Raw genomic sequence first — 18449 nt, 5'->3', positions numbered from 1 at the left:
CCAGAGCGTCTTCCAAGTGTGACTTTCAACTGTCCATATGGGGATGATGTAACGTCTGGTGTAATGGTATAATGACTTACATTCATAGTTCATCTGCATGTTCTCTTACACAGATATTTTGTTCCAAACATAGGCAAACTGGATCGTTTAGTTTTGGATCATAATGATGATAAGTTGAAATTTACCCAGGTAGTCTCCTCCAGTGTACTTGACCAATCGGGGAGGCGTGAAGACTTTCTCACAAGGAGGAGGTTCATAGTTGTAATCACCCTGTGGTTCTTCATACACGTCATTGTCCTGCAATAAGGACTTAGTTAAGCATCATCTGTATATCAGAGATGTAATTTAAAAAAAGGATAGGATACTCACAAATTCTGAATCGGATGACTGGTCAGAGTCCTGGTTATCACCTGAATAAAGAAATAAGGGGACCATGTAAAGCGCTCATCGTCAATTTCCTTCACTGGACTTTGTATTAGCAATTAATTGATAGTGATTAGTATATTTTGCTTGGTCTTTTTTAGTATTCTGGGAGCGTACATAATCAAAATCCATTGACTGTAATAAAAAGGTAAAAGGAATTTACCAGGGTAATCTCTTGCAGGTACTTTTGGAGGTCCTTTGTTTTTTAGTCTGAAACAGAAAACAGCCAAGCAGAGTGCAATAAAGCTTTATGTCTCTTTTTAAGATTAAGGTTATTTTATTTGTCATTTCAACCATATACAGTTGGTACAGTACACAGTTAAAATGAAACAACGTTTCTCCAGGACCATGGTGCTACATTAACATCACAGGACTACAAGCTACAATACAACATAAAGTGCAAGAGTGCAATGAGTGCAACACTGCAGACAATAAATGACACAATAGACAGACAATAAACGCACAATAAACAACACAAACAACATAAAGTGCAGACACAACATAAGGTGCAGAGTTGAGGGTGCATATTGAGGTAAATATGCAAACCATAAACCGATAAGACACAATTTCATTTTTGGACCTTTCGAACATGTTTACTATGCAACGATTATATCAAATACTTAAAAATGAAGAGGATGCTGTTTATCATTACATTACATTACATGGCATTTAGTAGACACACTTTTCCAGAGTGACGTACAAGTGCAAAATCATCAGAATAGCTTTTTCAGTCCTGTGTGAATGCTGGTATTTCTTGAACTGTATGTAGTGTAATATTGGCCATTATTATACATACAGGACACTTTTTCGATGCGATAAAAACATGTATCCTGCTCCCTTCTAGTGGGTTTCATTCATTTGGTTTGATAGCATGCAATATTGTTAGAATATCACTTATCCTACATGCATTATGTCACTCTACTCAATGGAGAATGAGCTTTGAATGTGGTTTACAATATTGCATGGTTGTCAAGACAACATGACGTCACACGTCAGAGACATAAAACTTCCGCGCTAGGGAACGACTGTGACAATTTGTAAACAAACATGGCTGTCAGGTTTACTTTGTTAAATATGGAAGATTTGTAGAGAATTTTGAAAGAGAAAGACATGTTGAACATCCAAAAGGAGTGGGTATGTATAATAATAATAATAATAATAATAATAATAATAATAATATTGGCTGTCTTTTTTTGTGGTATATCATATTCCATTCAGCTAGCATGATACTGAACTCATCTTCGACTCATTCAATATCATGCTAACTGAATGGAATATATCTGATCTCATCTCATCTCATTATCTCTAGCCGCTTTATCCTGTTCTACAGGGTCGCAGGCAAGCTGGAGCCTATCCCAGCTGACTATGGGCAAAAGGCGGAGTACACCCTGGACAAGTCGCCAGATCATCACAGGGCTGACACATAGACACAGACAACCATTCACACTCACATTCACACCTACGGTCAATTTAGAGTCACCAGTTAACCTAACCTGCATGTCTTTGGACTGTGGGGGAAACCAGAGCACCCGGAGGAAACCCACACGGACACGGGGAGAACATGCAAACGCCACACAGAAAGGCTCTCGTCGGCCATGGGGCTCGAACCTGGACCTTCTTGCTGTGAGGTGACAGCGCTAACCACTACACCACTGTGCCACCCTTATTTAAATATATTTACCAAGAAATAAATAACTTTATTTGTTTGGTTGTAGAAAAAGATGGAAATGTACTTCGCTTCAGAATTTTTCATATAGGTTTCAGTGTTTAGATGAAGTGAATTTGTGGCCTTTGGGTTTTTTCTTCCAGCTGTCTATGAAACATTCTGAAATTTGTTGAGCATATGTCAAGTCTTGTTCACATTGAAATATGGGAAAATAATTATGAAATAATGTTTGCATTTGTTCAGTTGACTCCTATTTCTTGGTCATTATGTGACTGTGTGCAGCATGATTATTGCATTTATCTTGCTATCCATGTTACAGAACCCATCTCTAAAAGAAATATGTTTAAATTATGTTGCTCCTGAGTGCTGACTGGGTTACAAACTATGGACTTGCTATTGCCTAAATGTTATATATGACCAGTCTGTCATTGTGACATTGGGTAGATGGTGCTGGTCTTCTTGGTAAAGCTGTATGTGATTCCAGTCCAGACACTGACAGCCAAAATCCAAATTGCAGTTGTATGGACCAATACAACTTTATTTAGTCTAATCACTTCAATGAGATGGCTTCTTGTGCCATTATGTTTTAACAGCTGACTATGAGCATTGCTTATAGAAACCATTCTTAACCCCTTCACAAACAAACACACTTGGCTGTAGGGAAAATGGTAAAAGATGACTAATCAGACCATAATTCTTTTTTTCCATTCCTCAGAATGTGCTCTTTACACTTGGTTCTTCTGTGTTTATTCCTTGGATACAAACTCCAAATCACAGCCCTACCATAAATTCTATCTTTATGATGTTCAATGGGTATAGTTTGTGTTTTAGGTTGCAGAGCTTCTAATTCAATGCTGTTACCATTCTTAAAAGAAACTGCCCTAGATGCTAGCTAGCTACCCACTTTAACATCTGCCTCACTTGGGATCACCACCTTAACGTGGTGGGGCGGTTTTTGTGTCCCAGTGACCCCTAGAGCTATGTCAGCTGAAGCTTCATGCTCCTGGTAGGGCCACCCATGCCATATTGGTCGAAGGGTAGGGACCAGACAAAGAGTGATCCCCCCGCCTTGTTGTAGTAAAGGCTAAGGAGTAAACCTGAAAAAATCTGGAGTGGAGCCCCTAAGGTGGTTGGATGATGTACTGCATCCCCTTCCGACAACTCCTGCAGCCGAGCTGGTACCAAACTGTATTGGTTCACCCTTTCCTTTGGATTATATCAGCAATGCTGAGAGGAGAATCTTGATGTGTGGGCAAGATTTCCATAACCTTGCCTAGCACACATGGAGAGGACACTCCATCGATGTTGCAAGATATCAGCAAAACACGGGATGTGGCAGTTACCGGTGATAAGCTTCTATCCAATTGGTGTAGGAGTGAAACGCCAGGGGTCACTTCTGACGGTGGGAGAGGTAATCGCATCTCTTTAAACAGCTACCGCCTGCCTCAAGTTGGGCAGTCCCCAGCCAGTAAGGTGCTGTCCACCATGGCCTGCCTGCTCCACTGGGTGCATGGGGCTTAGAGCAACCCTTGACAAGCAGGCTGCAAATCTGCACAAGGCAACAACGAAAGATATAAGAAGACTCCAGCTTTTCGCTTCGCAAGTTGGGATGTTTGTACTGTGTCCCAGGAACTGACCAAAGACCTTCAGCACATAAATGACACATGCAAGACTGCCGTCATCGACAGGGAGCTGGCACGACTGAACATCGACATTGCGTGCCTCCAAGAAACCCACCTGCCCGATAGCGGTTCCATCAGAGAGTCCAGCTACACCTTCTTTTGGCAAGGTCTGCCACTAGATCAGCCAAGGCATCATGGTGTTGGCTTCGCTGTGAAGAACCCACTTACTGCCTATATTGAAAGTCCATCTGGCGGTACAGAGAGAATTGTCACACTTCGCATATTCACATCGTCAGGCCCTGTAATCATCATCAGTGCTTATGCTCCAACCCTCTACTCAACTCCAGAGGCCAAAGATCAGTTTTATGAAGCACTAGATGCTGCCATATCTAAGATACCCACTGCTGAAAGCCTGTTTCTCCTAGGTGACTTCAATGCCTGGGTGGGAGCCAACAATCAATCTTGGCCTGCATGCTTAGGTATCCATAGCATTGGCAAGATGAATGAAAATGGGCAGCGATTACTCAAACTGTGCTCTTTCTGTAGCCTGTGTGTCACCAACACATATTTCAAGTGCAAGGAGATCCACAAGGCTTCCTGGCGCCATCCCTGGTCCTGCCATTGGCACCAGCTAAACCTTGTCATCACTAGGCAGCAAGACCTATGCAATGTCCTCCTCACCCGTGCTTATCACAGCGCTGATTGCAACACAGACCATTCCCTTGTTGCCAGCAGAGTGAAGTTGAGACCAAAGAAGATCCATCATGTCAAATTCAAGGGCCTAGCTCGCATCAACACCTGCTGCATTGACGATCCCGTGAAAAAGCAGAAATTTGTAGATTCTTTCAGTGCAACTATGAAGAACACCACGGTCAGCGATGTCGCTGTTGATTCTAAGTGGTCCAAGCTCTGCAACGCCATCTATAGCTTGGCTCTTACAGCATACGGGCAAAAGGAGCGCAGAAATGCAGACTGGTATGCAGCTTCTTGGCAAGTTTTACAACCAGTAACTGAAGTCAAAAGGAAACCACTGCTGGCCTACAAACAAAACCCCTGCCCCACCACACGCGATGCTCTCAGGGCTGTCCAGAGTGTTGCACAGCAGACTGCACATCACTGCGCAAATGACTACTGGCTTAGGTTGTGTTGTAAAATTGAGACAGCAGCTGAAAACGGGAATGCAAGGGAAATGTACAAGGGCATCAAAGCAGTGACAGGTCCTACGCCCACTAAAACTGCCCCCTTAAGTCTAAAGCAGGGAATATTATCACAGAGCCATGCAAGCAACTTCAATGTTCAGTTGAGCAATACCTTGAGCTGTACAACAAACATAATGTGGCTAATTAACAAATCATTGTTTTACGCTGATGTATAAAAAAGTTGAATAATGTGATGATTTTCACATTTTTGACGCCCTGCAGTGATTTAGATGGCATTTCTTATGTCCTTTATACATAATTATACCCAGAAAAAAATCCATGTCCCATGTCCTTTAATCCTTTAATCTGCCCAGCTCTTTCACCTCCTTATCTGCACACTTTGCTCAAACAGGTCAGTTTTCAAAGCTCAAACTATCATGCTAAAACCACCATATTTGTATCTGTATTCGGATTTTAACCTGACGTGGGTATGGCCTAAATCAAAAGTGTTTGAAATATGAACCCTGCCACTATGCACCTGGAAACACTGGACAAAAACCCAGAGGTAAAAATGCCAGTACTGCCAACGTGGTCTGATAATTATGACAATTATGACAGTTCCTCAGCCTCAGCGACATCATCCATTCATCCATTATCTATACTGTTTATCTGAGGAAGTTGGAGCCAATCCCAACTGACTTCAGGGACACCCTGGGCAGGTTGCCAGTCTAATGCAGGTCTAACACAGAGACAAACAACCATTCCCAGTCACACCTATGGGCAAGTTAGAGTAGCCAGTTGACCTACTCCACACGCCCACACGCCTTTGGAGTGTGGGAGGAAACCAGAGCACCCTGAGGAAACCTATGCAGGTACAGGGAGAACATGCAAACACTGCACAGAAAGGTCCCAGTTGGCCACGAGGTTTGAACCCAGAACTTTCTTGCTGTGAGGCAACAGTGATAACCACTGCACCACCATACCAACCCTTCAGCCACATCAGATGAGCTATTAATTAGTCTCAACTAGAGATTGAAAAGTTTTTTACTGCTTGCCTGCAACATTGTTTCATGAATTTAGTTGGTTTGATTTCCCTAAAGAAAAACAACAACAACTAGTAGCCTAATTTAAACCATTGCAACCTTGACCAGGCAGTTACGGGATGCTGTAAATGTGTCGTGCAGCACCTAATGGTCATGCTAATGAATACAGTCTTTGTTTGTTCTCCTTTGTAGCTGACCACTCGCTTCACCCATATGAAAAAGTAAAAGCCACCTAATTGTGCAACCAGAGGCCCTGTGAAACTTTCTAGTCAGTTTTCTTTAGAAAAAGAATAGTGAACCTCTTATTTGTATGTGCATATGTATGTGTTTAGAACACATTATCTGTTCATTTGGAGTAATTTTTTTTTGTGTGTTTGATTACATCCATGATACATAAGCACATTTAGTGTGTTTCAGAGTGGAGTTTTCCATCAAGCTGTGGTTTTCGTTGTTAAAAATACATTGACATCAGTGCAGGATCTCTTTACACTGATGAGAACAGTGAGCATGTGCCTGGTTTCCTTTAACCAAGACAAAACCTGCATGCCACATGTCAACCTGCAGCTGTAATGTTATATTCTGTAAGGTGCATATAAGTTAGATCATATTGGGGCAGGCACGGCGGTGTAGTGGTTAGCGCTGTCGCCTCACAGCAAGAAGGTCCTGGGTTCGGGCCCCGTGGCCGGCGGGGGCCTTTCTGTGCGGAGTTTGCATGTTCTCCCTGTGTCCGCGTGGGTTTCCTCCGGGTGCTCCGGTTTCCCCCACAGTCCAAAGACATGCAGGTTAGGTTAACTGGTGACTCTAAGGCTACGTTTACATTACGTCGAATCAGCGGATCATCAGATTAACGTTCTTAAAACGATTCGCGTTTACACTAAAACCGTTAGCCGTGCACACAGCAACACCAATACGCGGATACGCTCGGCTCCGCAGGCATCCTGCGCTCCAAATCACTCCGCCCTGAACAGCGAGTGCCCTCTGGAGGGTGTGCACTCCGGCCCTGCGCAGCTCACAGAGCGCGCGAGTGAAGTGAACAAGCCACGATTCGGGACTGAGCCGCTGTGTGTGAGATCCCAGCGCATATCACTTATTACTTGCAAGTGGAAGGATGGCAAGCCTAAAGACAATCATAACTACACAATGGGCAGTATTTGCATCAGTATTTGCAGTATTTTCATACTTTTATACTCTTTAATGAAAGGTGATACAAGGCGGAAGTCCGCGCCGTTTTTCAGCAGTCGCGTCACATGACCAACGCCAGCGAATCAGGAAGGTGGATGTCACAGTGACGTTGTCCAATGAGACGCCAGCTAGAGCTCAGCACAGCGTATTCGCGTATTCTCAATGTTTACACAGCACCGGAGCTGATACGATCTAGATTGAATACGTGGACGCTGGCGGATTCCCGTTTCCCCGCTTTTTCAGGGGGGTTAATGTAAACGGACAGTGCATCCGCGAAGAAAACGAGACAGATACGGTCTAGTGTAAACGTAGCCTTAATTGACCGTAGGTGTGAATGTGAGTGTGAATGGTTTTCTGTGTCTATGTGTCAGCCCTGTGATGACCTGGCGACTTGTCCAGGGTGTACCCCGCCTTTCACCCGTAGTCAGCTGGGATAGGCTCCAGCTTGCCTGCGACCCTGTAGAAGGATAAAGCGGCTAGAGATAATGAGATGAGATGAGATATTGGGGCATTGATGTACTTGAATAAAACATGGTTGGTTGGTACACTCACAGCAGTTGCGTAGAACATTATATATTTTAAAAAAATGAGCAGGAGTTCCCCTTAACTGTCTGCTATTTCCCGTTCTAATACAAAAAAAGCAACAGAAAGAGCTGTGTACTAAGTAGCAAACATGACAATCACAGAGAAAATACGACTAATATAATTCCTTTACAACAGCCGACATGACAATTTTATTATAAAATCTTTCTAATAGTTAATGAGCAGTGTTTGGATGAGTTATAAGTGATTGTTGTTTTTCTTTTCACAAAAACCTCATTCTCATGGAAGAATGAAGAAGTTTAGCATCATTCATAGTTCAGCACTTCTCCTAGCAGACCAACAAAACCAGCAAGGACATGTGACTGGTGCACAGTTAAAGCATCTGGCAGCCGGGAAAACCCTACACATGATCAAATTTGGACATTTTCTACCATAGTTTTTTTTAATCAAGCTTTCTTTTGAAGGACTTATACAGTACTTTACAGAAAGTCTTGGGCACATGCAAAGAAATGCTGTAAAGCAAAGATGGCTTCAAAAATAATGAAATGAAAAGTTTCTACATTAAAAGAAAATGTTGTAAATGGTGGTAAACAGTAATAAACTAAACAAAGTCAATATGTGGTGAAGAAATAGTTTGATATAATAATAATAATAATAATAATAATAATAATAATAACCAATCAATTTTAGAAGGAAATTAGCTGCCAAGTTTTACTGGGCATTTTGGACAATCTGTCACATGCAAAACCAAGCAGCCATCTCATCTCATCTCATTATCTCATCTCATCTCATCTCATCTCATTATCTCTAGCCGCTTTATCCTTCTACAGGGTCGCAGGCAAGCTGGAGCCTATCCCAGCTGACTACGGGCGAAAGGCGGGGTACACCCTGGACAAGTCGCCAGGTCATCACAGGGCTGACACATAGACACAGAAAACCATTCACACTCACATTCACACCTACGGTCAATTTAGAGTCACCAGTTAACCTAACCTGCATGTCTTTGGACTGTGGGGGAAACCGGAGCACCCGGAGGAAACCCACGCGGACACGGGGAGAACATGCAAACTCCACACAGAAAGGCCCTCACCGGCCCCGGGGCTCGAACCCAGGACCTTCTTGCTGTGAGGCGATAGTGCTAACCACTACACCACCGTGCCGCCCAAGCAGCCATCATGAGATTTAATTTTTTTTGTCTGAAAAATGGTCCTTAAAGCTAGACCACCTTTCATATTTTTCACGTGTAGGTCAAAAAAGAATTTTCCATGATACCCAATTATTTTTGTTTAGTGGACTGAAAGCTACTGAATTTGAATCACAGACTTCCAATTTAATAGTTTAAAAAATAGAACAATTAATGAATTAACTCTCCGCTATTTTTTCCTACTTCACCATGACCCAATTCAAGATACTACATTATGCATCATGTGGTACGCTTTCCCCGTTCGTGTAAGGCATTGTAGGATACAAATTTGAAATAGGAGAGAAAAATGGAGGACGTGAGTGTGTGAATGAAATGTGAAAGACCAACTACAGTAATGGAAAGCGAGAAGAAAAGACGTTATGCTGTGAAGGAAAGGAAACGCAGGACCAAACTTGACTGTGCAAAGCAAGCGATTTCATACACATTATTTGCTCGGGAATTCCCTTAAATTAGATTACTTCTCAGCCACAGAATGGCCTGGGTTTTTTTTAGATATTGCAGAAATAAACATATAGCACAATGACCAAATTTCAGAGGGAAGTAAATTTCACCGATTTTATGAAATTGAAAGGCCATCTTGCTTTAACCTAATACAGTATGTTGATTTCTTTACTAGTCTACCCTACAAACATACTGTATTTCTGTAACATTACAGTTTTTGGCGGAAAAGTAATGTTTGGAAATACAAAATGTATTTTGTACTGACTCAGTAATTTGGAAGTCATACAATAAACATCTTAGATAAAACATGTACTAAAAAAAATAATGTGCCTTTTGCAAAGTTCTGCATTTCAACCACAAGTAAAGGTCTAGCATTTCAACATCCAGTTACCTCCAAAAGTAATAAGGGAAGGGAAGGGAAGGGACCCCCTGCCCCCCCCCCCCAAAAAAAAAAAAAAAATCATATCAGTCTCTGTCTCATCAGCATTTAAATACTAGCCTCATCATCGTCTCTTCACTTGACTGATCCCTGCCTGTGCTTGCATCAGTGGGGAAATAATCACTGATTAATTCATTTAGATATATTCTGTTGCCTAAATGACATTTTTATAAACATTTTCAAACTTTGTCTGTACAAAGCATCAAAGCACTCTTCTCTGTTTTGATGATGATGATGTAATGGCATGGGAACAACAGCGACATTTTTGTCAGTTTGTATCTGATTACAAACTGAATTTATCATGCTTATGTTAGTTTTACTATTGTGTGTAGCCAGGCAACGACTTTATCACACTGAAAGATTCAAAGCATGAGGTAACCACATACTGTAGCTCGTGAGATTTTAGATATCTAGGTAGACTGACTGCATTTAGCATGGCATTTGTTAAACTGGCCGAATTAAAACATTTCTACAATGTTTTGGTGAAATAAATTGATGTTTTTGGAAAGTAGACAGAAAACCCCGGTTTCTGGCACATAACGTCAATAAATCTGTGAGCCTGACAGTATATACTAATGACAACTACAGACATGCTTAATTACAAACTAGTCAGTAGTTCAGCTGAATGTGCAGCACTTTGACTTTGTCATACCTGTCTATTGTATTTCTGCCAGTTTTGAGTATACTGGCTGTCTGTTCACTTTGGAACCTGAAAGAAATGAGCAAAAACACCACCACATCATATCATCACTTTAGTTTTTCTCATTCCTTCCAAGTTTAGTTTCAGAAAAAAAAAATATTCCCCTACTACGAATAGACCACAGCTGAATGCTCTGTTGCATTTCTGTTCACACAGCCATGGTTCCTGTTGGGCCCAGACTGATAGAGGAACTGATACAGGTCTCACTACAGATGTTTCCCTCTAGTTTTTAACAGCACTTTGTAAAAGCCATTACATTTGTTTTTCAATAACTTTCATGAACCAACAAATAGTTCCACCATCTTGTTATTCTCCTCATATACAATATGTGACACAGCTTCATATTAAATGTAATTTTTTTTTACATGAGTGTACAACCCCGATTCCAAAAAAGTTGGGACAAAGTACAAATTGTAAATAAAAACAGAATGCAATGATGTGGAAGTTTCAAAATTCCATATTTTGTTCAGAATAGAACATAGATGACATATCAAATGTTTAAACTGAGAAAATGTATCATTTAAAGAGAAAAATTAGGTGATTTTAAATTTCATGACAACAACACATCTCAAAAAAGTTGGAACAAGGCCATGTTTACCACTGTGAGACATCCCCTTTTCTCTTTACAACAGTCTGTAAACGTCTGGGGACTGAGGAGACAAGTTGCTCAAGTTTAGGGATAGGAATGTTAACCCATTCTTGTGTAATGTAGGATTCTAGTTGCTCAACTGTCTTAGGTCTTTTTTGTCGTATCTTCCGTTTTATGATGCGCCAAATGTTTTCTATGGGTGAAAGATCTGGACTGCAGGCTGGCCAGTTCAGTACCCGGACCCTTCTTCTACACAGCCATGATGCTGTAATTGATGCAGTATGTGGTTTGGCATTGTCATGTTGGAAAATGCAAGGTCTTCCCTGAAAGAGACGTCGTCTGGATGGGAGCATATGTTGCTCTAGAACCTGGATATACCTTTCAGCATTGATGGTGTCTTTCCAGATGTGTAAGCTGCCCATGCCACACGCACTAATGCAACCCCATACCATCAGAGATGCAGGCTTCTGAACTGAGCGCTGATAACAACTTGGGTCGTCCTTCTCCTCTTTAGTCCGAATGACACGGCGTCCCTGATTTCCATAAAGAACTTCAAATTTTGATTCGTCTGACCACAGAACAGTTTTCCACTTTGCCACAGTCCATTTTAAATGAGCCTTGGCCCAGAGAAGACGTCTGCACTTCTGGATCATGTTTAGGTACGGCTTCTTCTTTGAACTATAGAGTTTTAGCTGGCGACGGCGGATGGCACGGTGAATTGTGTTCACAGATAATGTTCTCTGGAAATATTCCTGAGCCCATTTAGTGATTTCCAATACAGAAGCATGCCTGTATGTGATGCAGTGCCGTCTAAGGGCCCGAAGATCACGGGCACCCAGTATGGTTTTCCGGCCTTGACCCTTACGCACAGAGATTCTTCCAGATTCTCTGAATCTTTTGATGATATTATGCACTGTAGATGATGATATGTTCAAACTCTTTGCAATTTTACACTGTCAAACTCCTTTCTGATATTGCTCCACTATTTGTCAGCGCAGAATTAGGGGGATTGGTGATCCTCTTCCCATCTTTACTTCTGAGAGCCGCTGCCACTCCAAGATGCTCTTTTTATACCCAGTCATGTTAATGACCTATTGCCAATTGACCTAATGAGTTGCAATTTGGTCTTCCAGCTGTTCCTTTTTTGTACCTTTAACTTTTCCAGCCTCTTATTGCCCCTGTCCCAACTTTTTTGAGATGTGTTGCTGTCATGAAATTTCAAATGAGCCAATATTTGGCATGAAATTTCAAAATGTCTCACTTTCGACATATGATATGTTGTCTATGTTCTATTGTGAATATAATATCAGTTTTTGAGATTTGTAAATTATTGCATTCCGTTTTTATTTACAATTTGTACTTTGTCCCAACTTTTTTGGAATCGGGGTTGTATATTACAGGTTGTTTGTTGTAGAGCAGTTGCAAACTTACCGTTTTATTCGATTGAAAATGCTGTCGTCTTTCTTTTTGATGTCCTGAACTAATTTTTGGATTTGCCTGGAATACAAATGAACCGTGAGATTAAACGGCGCCATTATTTGCATATCTAACACACAATCACAGCATACATGTCTGAACTGTAGTGCAAGATAGAAAAATCTATTGATAGTACATGTGGGAAAGATGATGCAGTAATATGAAGCAGATATATGGGATAGTAATGTATTTCTCTCTTGGCATAACCTGGTTAAATCCATGTTCATTCTGCTTTAGTGTAAGGAGTCATTTCACAGTGTGGTCAGGGTTATGTGTGTTGGGTTAAAGTAAAAAGTTAGCAATATAATTCATTCTTAGTTTTAATGTGATGGACACACAAAAGGTATATAAACCACACTTGGAACAATGTAAAAATAAATAAATAAATAAATAAATAAAGTCTCATGCACCTTATACTCCTACACTTTCCAGACACCTACTTACAAGCTTGTGATGAGACTAATTTTAAAATGCAAGGCACACCCTTTTCACATTATGGTACGTGAGTGTTAAAAGCACAGCACATTGACTCATGCCTGTCTGAAAGTGTTGTCAGTGGTGAACATCGGTTTGGTACCTTGTGTGTTCATGATTGTGTAGGTGTGGTAGTAGTAGTAGTGGAGATGATAGTGTGAGCGAATTGAGACCTATAATTAATGAGATTATAGTTTTGTTTCGTCTGCTATTTCCTATCCTACATACACACACACTCACTGACTGGAACATAAAGTAATCGAGAAAGATTTCTCAAAACAGACTTCAGATGCATTTCAACAGAATGTGCAATGGCTTATGACACACACACACACACACACACACACACACACACACACACACACACACACACACACACACGCTGAGAGAGAATTTGTTTTAACACCACACTTTTCATAGAATGCAATCTTTCACCAAGCACAAAAGCACACAAACACACAGCTAAACAAACTTCAACTCTTCAACAGAGTTACAGGTGTGGAATTACTGCTACATGAAATCTCTTCAATCCTTTCATCAGTGCTAGCTTTACTTATACACCAGTAAGTAACTCTTAGCTCTGAATCAACAAACAATCATGTACAATATCTCAAGATGAATAAATTAGTGTACATTCCATTCAACTAAAGCTGTTCCATATTCCAAATGTATACAGTAATACCAGGAAATAAATTCAACACTAAGAGACGTTACAGTTTGGGATAATCTTCACAGATTTAGTTTTAACTTTTAGCTGACCCAGAATTAAGAATGTTGTTTTTTTCCTTAAAGTAATAGTTGATAATAAGAAAAAATCCCCAACAACAGCAACAACAAAACATCATTCTTACCGGAGTTTCTCACTGGCTGGAACAGTGATCTTGCTCAGTTTCTCCATGCTGTGTGAGAGAATGAGGATGTGTGCATTCTCTAAACTAATGCTATGAAGTATTTGGCAAAAAGCCAAAGGTTAGACATATGACTAACATAGTGGGATATTCTTTCTTTCTTTCTTTCTTTCTTTCTTTCTTTCTTTCTTTCTTTCTTACATTTCACACTTTTGTATATAAACAGACTGCAGGTTGCTTTTATAATAGAATGGAATAGAATGATAACCATGATTATATGACATCACATGGGGAAGTGAATTTTCAAACCCATTTTGGTCCAACAATAAGCACAGGGATGACATAAAATGAAGCCTGTCTCATTTCTGTCCTGCATGGCTGGTCACCTCTCTCCAATATAAATAGACAATTACATCTGAATACGAACAAAATGCAACAATTTTAGACCTAACAAATAAGAAAGAACCATCTCCAAAGTGGCTACTAAAGGACAATAGGTTCTGTCCATACAACACTTACACATTCAACTTTACTGGTGATTTCATTTCCGGTTAGCAGACAACCCTGATGTGTTAACAATAGCTCTGTATGCATGTTGTTTGCAAGACCTCACTTACAGTAGATAGCTGTAAACAATGTTCACCACATTGTGAAAGCATTGCTATGGCTTTTTCAAACGAGAAGGAAAAAGTGTTCAAGATATCAGGTTATACTGACATTTTTGAAGATAAGTGTTCTGTTCCAGTGCTAGCACAAAGCTAGGACTAAGAAACCGAGGTGGTGTAATGCAGCCCAAATTTAGAGTGGAGTTACTGTGACCACCTCAAAGTTGGATATTTTCCTATAACAGCACCATACAAGTCCTGTTGTTACTCTAGAGACATTACTGTAATATACAGTTGTGGTCAGAAGTTTACATACAGTGACATGAATGCCATCTTGGATATGAATGTCATGGCAATATTTGGTCTTTCAGTAATTTCTTTGAACTGTTCTTCTGTGGCAGATTGTACAGCATACATCTTTAATTAAAAAAAAACTACTTGAATTTGGTGTACAAGTTTTAATTTTCTTTGGGTTTTCTGAAATCAACACAGGGTCAAAATTACACATACTACAATGTCAGAAATATACATACAGCACACCTAATATTTGGGTAAAATGTCTCTTCGCAAGATTCACCTTGACCAAACATTTTTGTTTACCATGAATGAGCTTCTGGCAGAATTCTGGTTGGATATTTCACGACTCTTCTTGGTAGAATTCAATTAAATTTTTTTTCTTGGCATGGACTCGACTTATAAGCATGGTCCATATTTTCAACAGGGTTGAAGTCAGGACTTGTTTTAAGCTTAATGTTAGCCTGCTTTATCCTCTATAACCAGCTCTGATGCATGTTTGGGGTCATTGTCCTGTTGTAACTCTCAAGTCCCAAGTCGTGTTCAAGTTTCTGATGGTTTATGCTGAATAATTCTGAGGTAGTCCTCCTTCATTATTCCATCCACTTTGTGCAATGAACCAGTTCTACTGGCAGCAAAACAGTCCCAGAGCATGATGATCCTACCATCACCAGCAGCTGGTACAGTGTCTCTCTGTACATGGTCGTCATTGTGGCCAAACAACTCAATCTTTGTTTCATCTGACCATACAGCTATCCTCCAGAAGACCTTTTCCTTTGTCTGTGTGGTCAGTTGCAAAGTTTAGTTAAGCTTGAAGGTGTCAATTTTGGAGCAGGGCGTTATTTCTTGGATAGCAGCCTCTTAGTCCACGGTGATCTGAACTGTAGACAGTGATCTATCAGCTTCCAGTTCATGGCAGGGCTGTGCCATGGTGGTTCCCAGGTTGTTCCTGACCATCCAAACCAATTTCCTTTCAGCTGAGGGTGACAGTTTGGGTTTTCTTGAAGCAAAGTGGCTTGGCAAAGTGACTACACCTCACAATAACTTGGATACAATTGTTTGAACTGATCTTGGAATTTGCAGTTGTTTAGAAATGGCTCCAAGAGACATTCCAGAGTTGTGTATATCTGCGATCCTCTTTCTGAGATCTGCACTGAGCTCCTTGGACTTTCCCATTTTACTGTGTGTTGGTCAATCCAATGAGTGCTGTAAACAAACCCTTTTTATGAAGGCACAGAGAAGTTACCAGCTGTAGTAAATCATGATCACTAACAGAAAGTTAAGAGACCTTGGCCTTGGCAAGATAAACATTTTGGTAGTTTCAGCACCTCTGAATTAATAATCTAAGTGAGCATATATAAATTTTTGATCCTGTATGTAAAATTTTGACCCTGTGTTGATTTCAGAAAACCGAAAGAAAATTAAAACTTGTACACCAAATTCTAGTATATTTTTTTAATTAAAGATGTATGTTGTACAATCTGCCACAGAAAAAGAACAGTTCAAAGAAATTACTGAAAGCCCAAATATTGCCATGACATTCATATCCAAGATGACATTCATGTCACTGTATGTAAACTTCTGACCACAACTGTAGCTGCAAGCAGTAATTGGCAGGCCCAACTACCAAGAGTGCAGCAGTATTTCATGAGCCAGTATCGGATGTTATTATGCTACATCACTGGACATACAGTAGGGTCTGAGACCACATTGAAAATCTGGCATTATTCCCTTTCATATAAATTTGGAAATAAACAGAAGGATTTAGAATTTTGAAATATTTAAAATAAAGAAATTACATGTTAAATAGCTTGAAAATCTTGAAAATCTGAAATTCTAGGTTCCTGCTGAAATGTAATTTGTGTTATATTTGCCATGTTAACTGCTTTGTACAAAAGGTCAGGTTTTTCTCATGCTTAATCTGTTCTATTGAAGCATGTGTTCAGTTAACACTCCAATAGATTTCATCTAAAATGGATCATCAGGTTTATTTATTTCTCATCTCATTATCTCTAGCCGCTTTATCCTTCTACAGGGTCGCAGGCGAGCTGGAGCCTATCCCAGCTGACTACGGGCGAAAGGCGGGGTACACCCTAGACAAGTCGCCAGGTCATCACAGGGCTGACACATAGACACAGACAACCATTCACACTCACATTCACACCTACGGTCAATTTAGAGTCACCAGTTAACCTAACCTGCATGTCTTTGGACTGTGGGGGAAACCGGAGCACCCGGAGGAAACCCACGCGGACACGGGGAGAACATGCAAACTCCACACAGAAAGGCCCTCGCCGGCCCTGGGGCTCGAACCCAGGACCTTCTTGCTGTGAGGCGACAGCGCTAACCACTACACCACCGTGCTGCCCCGGTTTATTTATTTATTTATTTAAAGAAACTTGTGGAGTCCATGCCAGCTTGAGTGTACACTAAAGCAGAAAGGGGACATAGCAAATACCAAGAAACTCTGAAATTCATGTATATACAGTACTGCGCAAAAGTCTTTTAGGCACCCTATTTTTTATATAAACTTTGTTATAGATTTCTATTTTATGACTTCCACATTATTGAGTTGGTACAAAAACATTTTAGAGTTCCAAACATTTGTTTTCCAGCACAAAATTAAAAGTTACAGAAAAAAGTGTATCTGAACAACATATTACATAAGAGAGCACTTTTCAGATTGAAAAAAGAAAACATAATGAAAGCTACTGGGTTTTGGTGCAAAATTAAGAAGCAAGTGTGACAAAGTGTCCAGAAGAACTGTGGCTGGTTCTGTAAGATGCTCAGTAAAACCTACAGCTCATTTCCGCATAAAACTGCACTCATTGTACATGAGACAACAATTTTTTTAAAAACAAAAGGTTGTCTCACACCAAATATTGACTTTGTTTCATTTATTATGGATTACTGGTGTTTAGAGTATTTTTTTATGTTGAAACATTTCATTTTATTATTTTTAGGCCATTTTTGGTCAACAGCATTTCTTTACATGTACTTAAGACTTTTGCATAATAGTCTGATGCATGATGTCATTTTGACCATAGCCTGTTGTCATTCCTCTGAGAGGAGTATTTAAAAAATTTGGTTCCTGTTGTCATTTCATTTTATTATTTTAGGCCATTTTTGGTCAACAGCATTTCTTTACATGCTCCTAAGTCTTTTGCATAATACTGTATATGATGTATATATAAAACATTTGGTTTATAAGCCACTCTTCCTGTTGCCAGCTGGCGGCACTATGACAATAAAGCACTACTGGCATGTTCATGTGATTGCAGCATTGAATATGTCAACATCGGTCACACTGTATAACCTACAGTGGAATTCTGTGACACTTTCTGTATCTGTAGCAAAACATTTATAGCCTCACCACAGCAACACTGTTTGATATGTCAAAATTAACTTCCCTATTTAATATGAGGTATTTTGATATTCTGACCACATGTGCTCGGACTCCAATGAACCCTGTAAGAGATATTAAAATGACTTTTTTAGTCAGAAAGTCTCACTTTCTGTTGCCAGGTAGCAATGCGTTGACCAATAAATTAGCATAGACATGTCTATGTGACTGTGCTTGATCATTTAACATTCATGTGAGTTTTAAACCACAGTGCATAATGTACTTTAGAATTATGTCACACTTCTTGATCGCACAACCTGAGAAAATAATTGCCACCTTGACCATGACAGCACTTTAAGATAATCCATATTCTATTCCAGTTTCGCATCAGGGATTGCTTGATGTCATTTTGACCAGA

General features: G+C 40.2%; 1 protein-coding gene across 5 annotated transcripts in view; it reads right to left on the bottom strand.

Annotated features, from left to right (window-relative positions):
* Window positions 1-18449, bottom strand: part of blnk (B cell linker) — a 79892-nt gene that overhangs the window by 24754 nt on the left and 36689 nt on the right. For 2 of the 5 annotated variants that reach the window (XM_060926231.1, XM_060926230.1), the window contains exons 4-8: window positions 12423-12488; window positions 10355-10411; window positions 587-633; window positions 370-410; window positions 186-297 (exon numbers count right to left, since the gene is read on the bottom strand). In XM_060926231.1, coding sequence (XP_060782214.1) covers window positions 186-297; window positions 370-410; window positions 587-633; window positions 10355-10411; window positions 12423-12488 — 323 coding nt within the window. Of the gene's footprint in view, window positions 1-185; window positions 298-369; window positions 411-586; window positions 634-10354; window positions 10412-12422; window positions 12489-13792; window positions 13871-18449 lie in introns of those variants that run through there. The other 3 variants (XM_060926233.1, XM_060926234.1, XM_060926232.1) reach the window with 3 other exon arrangements.

Source organism: Neoarius graeffei, chromosome 7 (assembly GCF_027579695.1).
Source record: "Neoarius graeffei isolate fNeoGra1 chromosome 7, fNeoGra1.pri, whole genome shotgun sequence".
NCBI lineage: Eukaryota > Metazoa > Chordata > Actinopteri > Siluriformes > Ariidae > Neoarius > Neoarius graeffei.
Note: the sequence above shows the minus strand (reverse complement) of the source record. Positions and strands in the feature narration are given on the sequence as shown.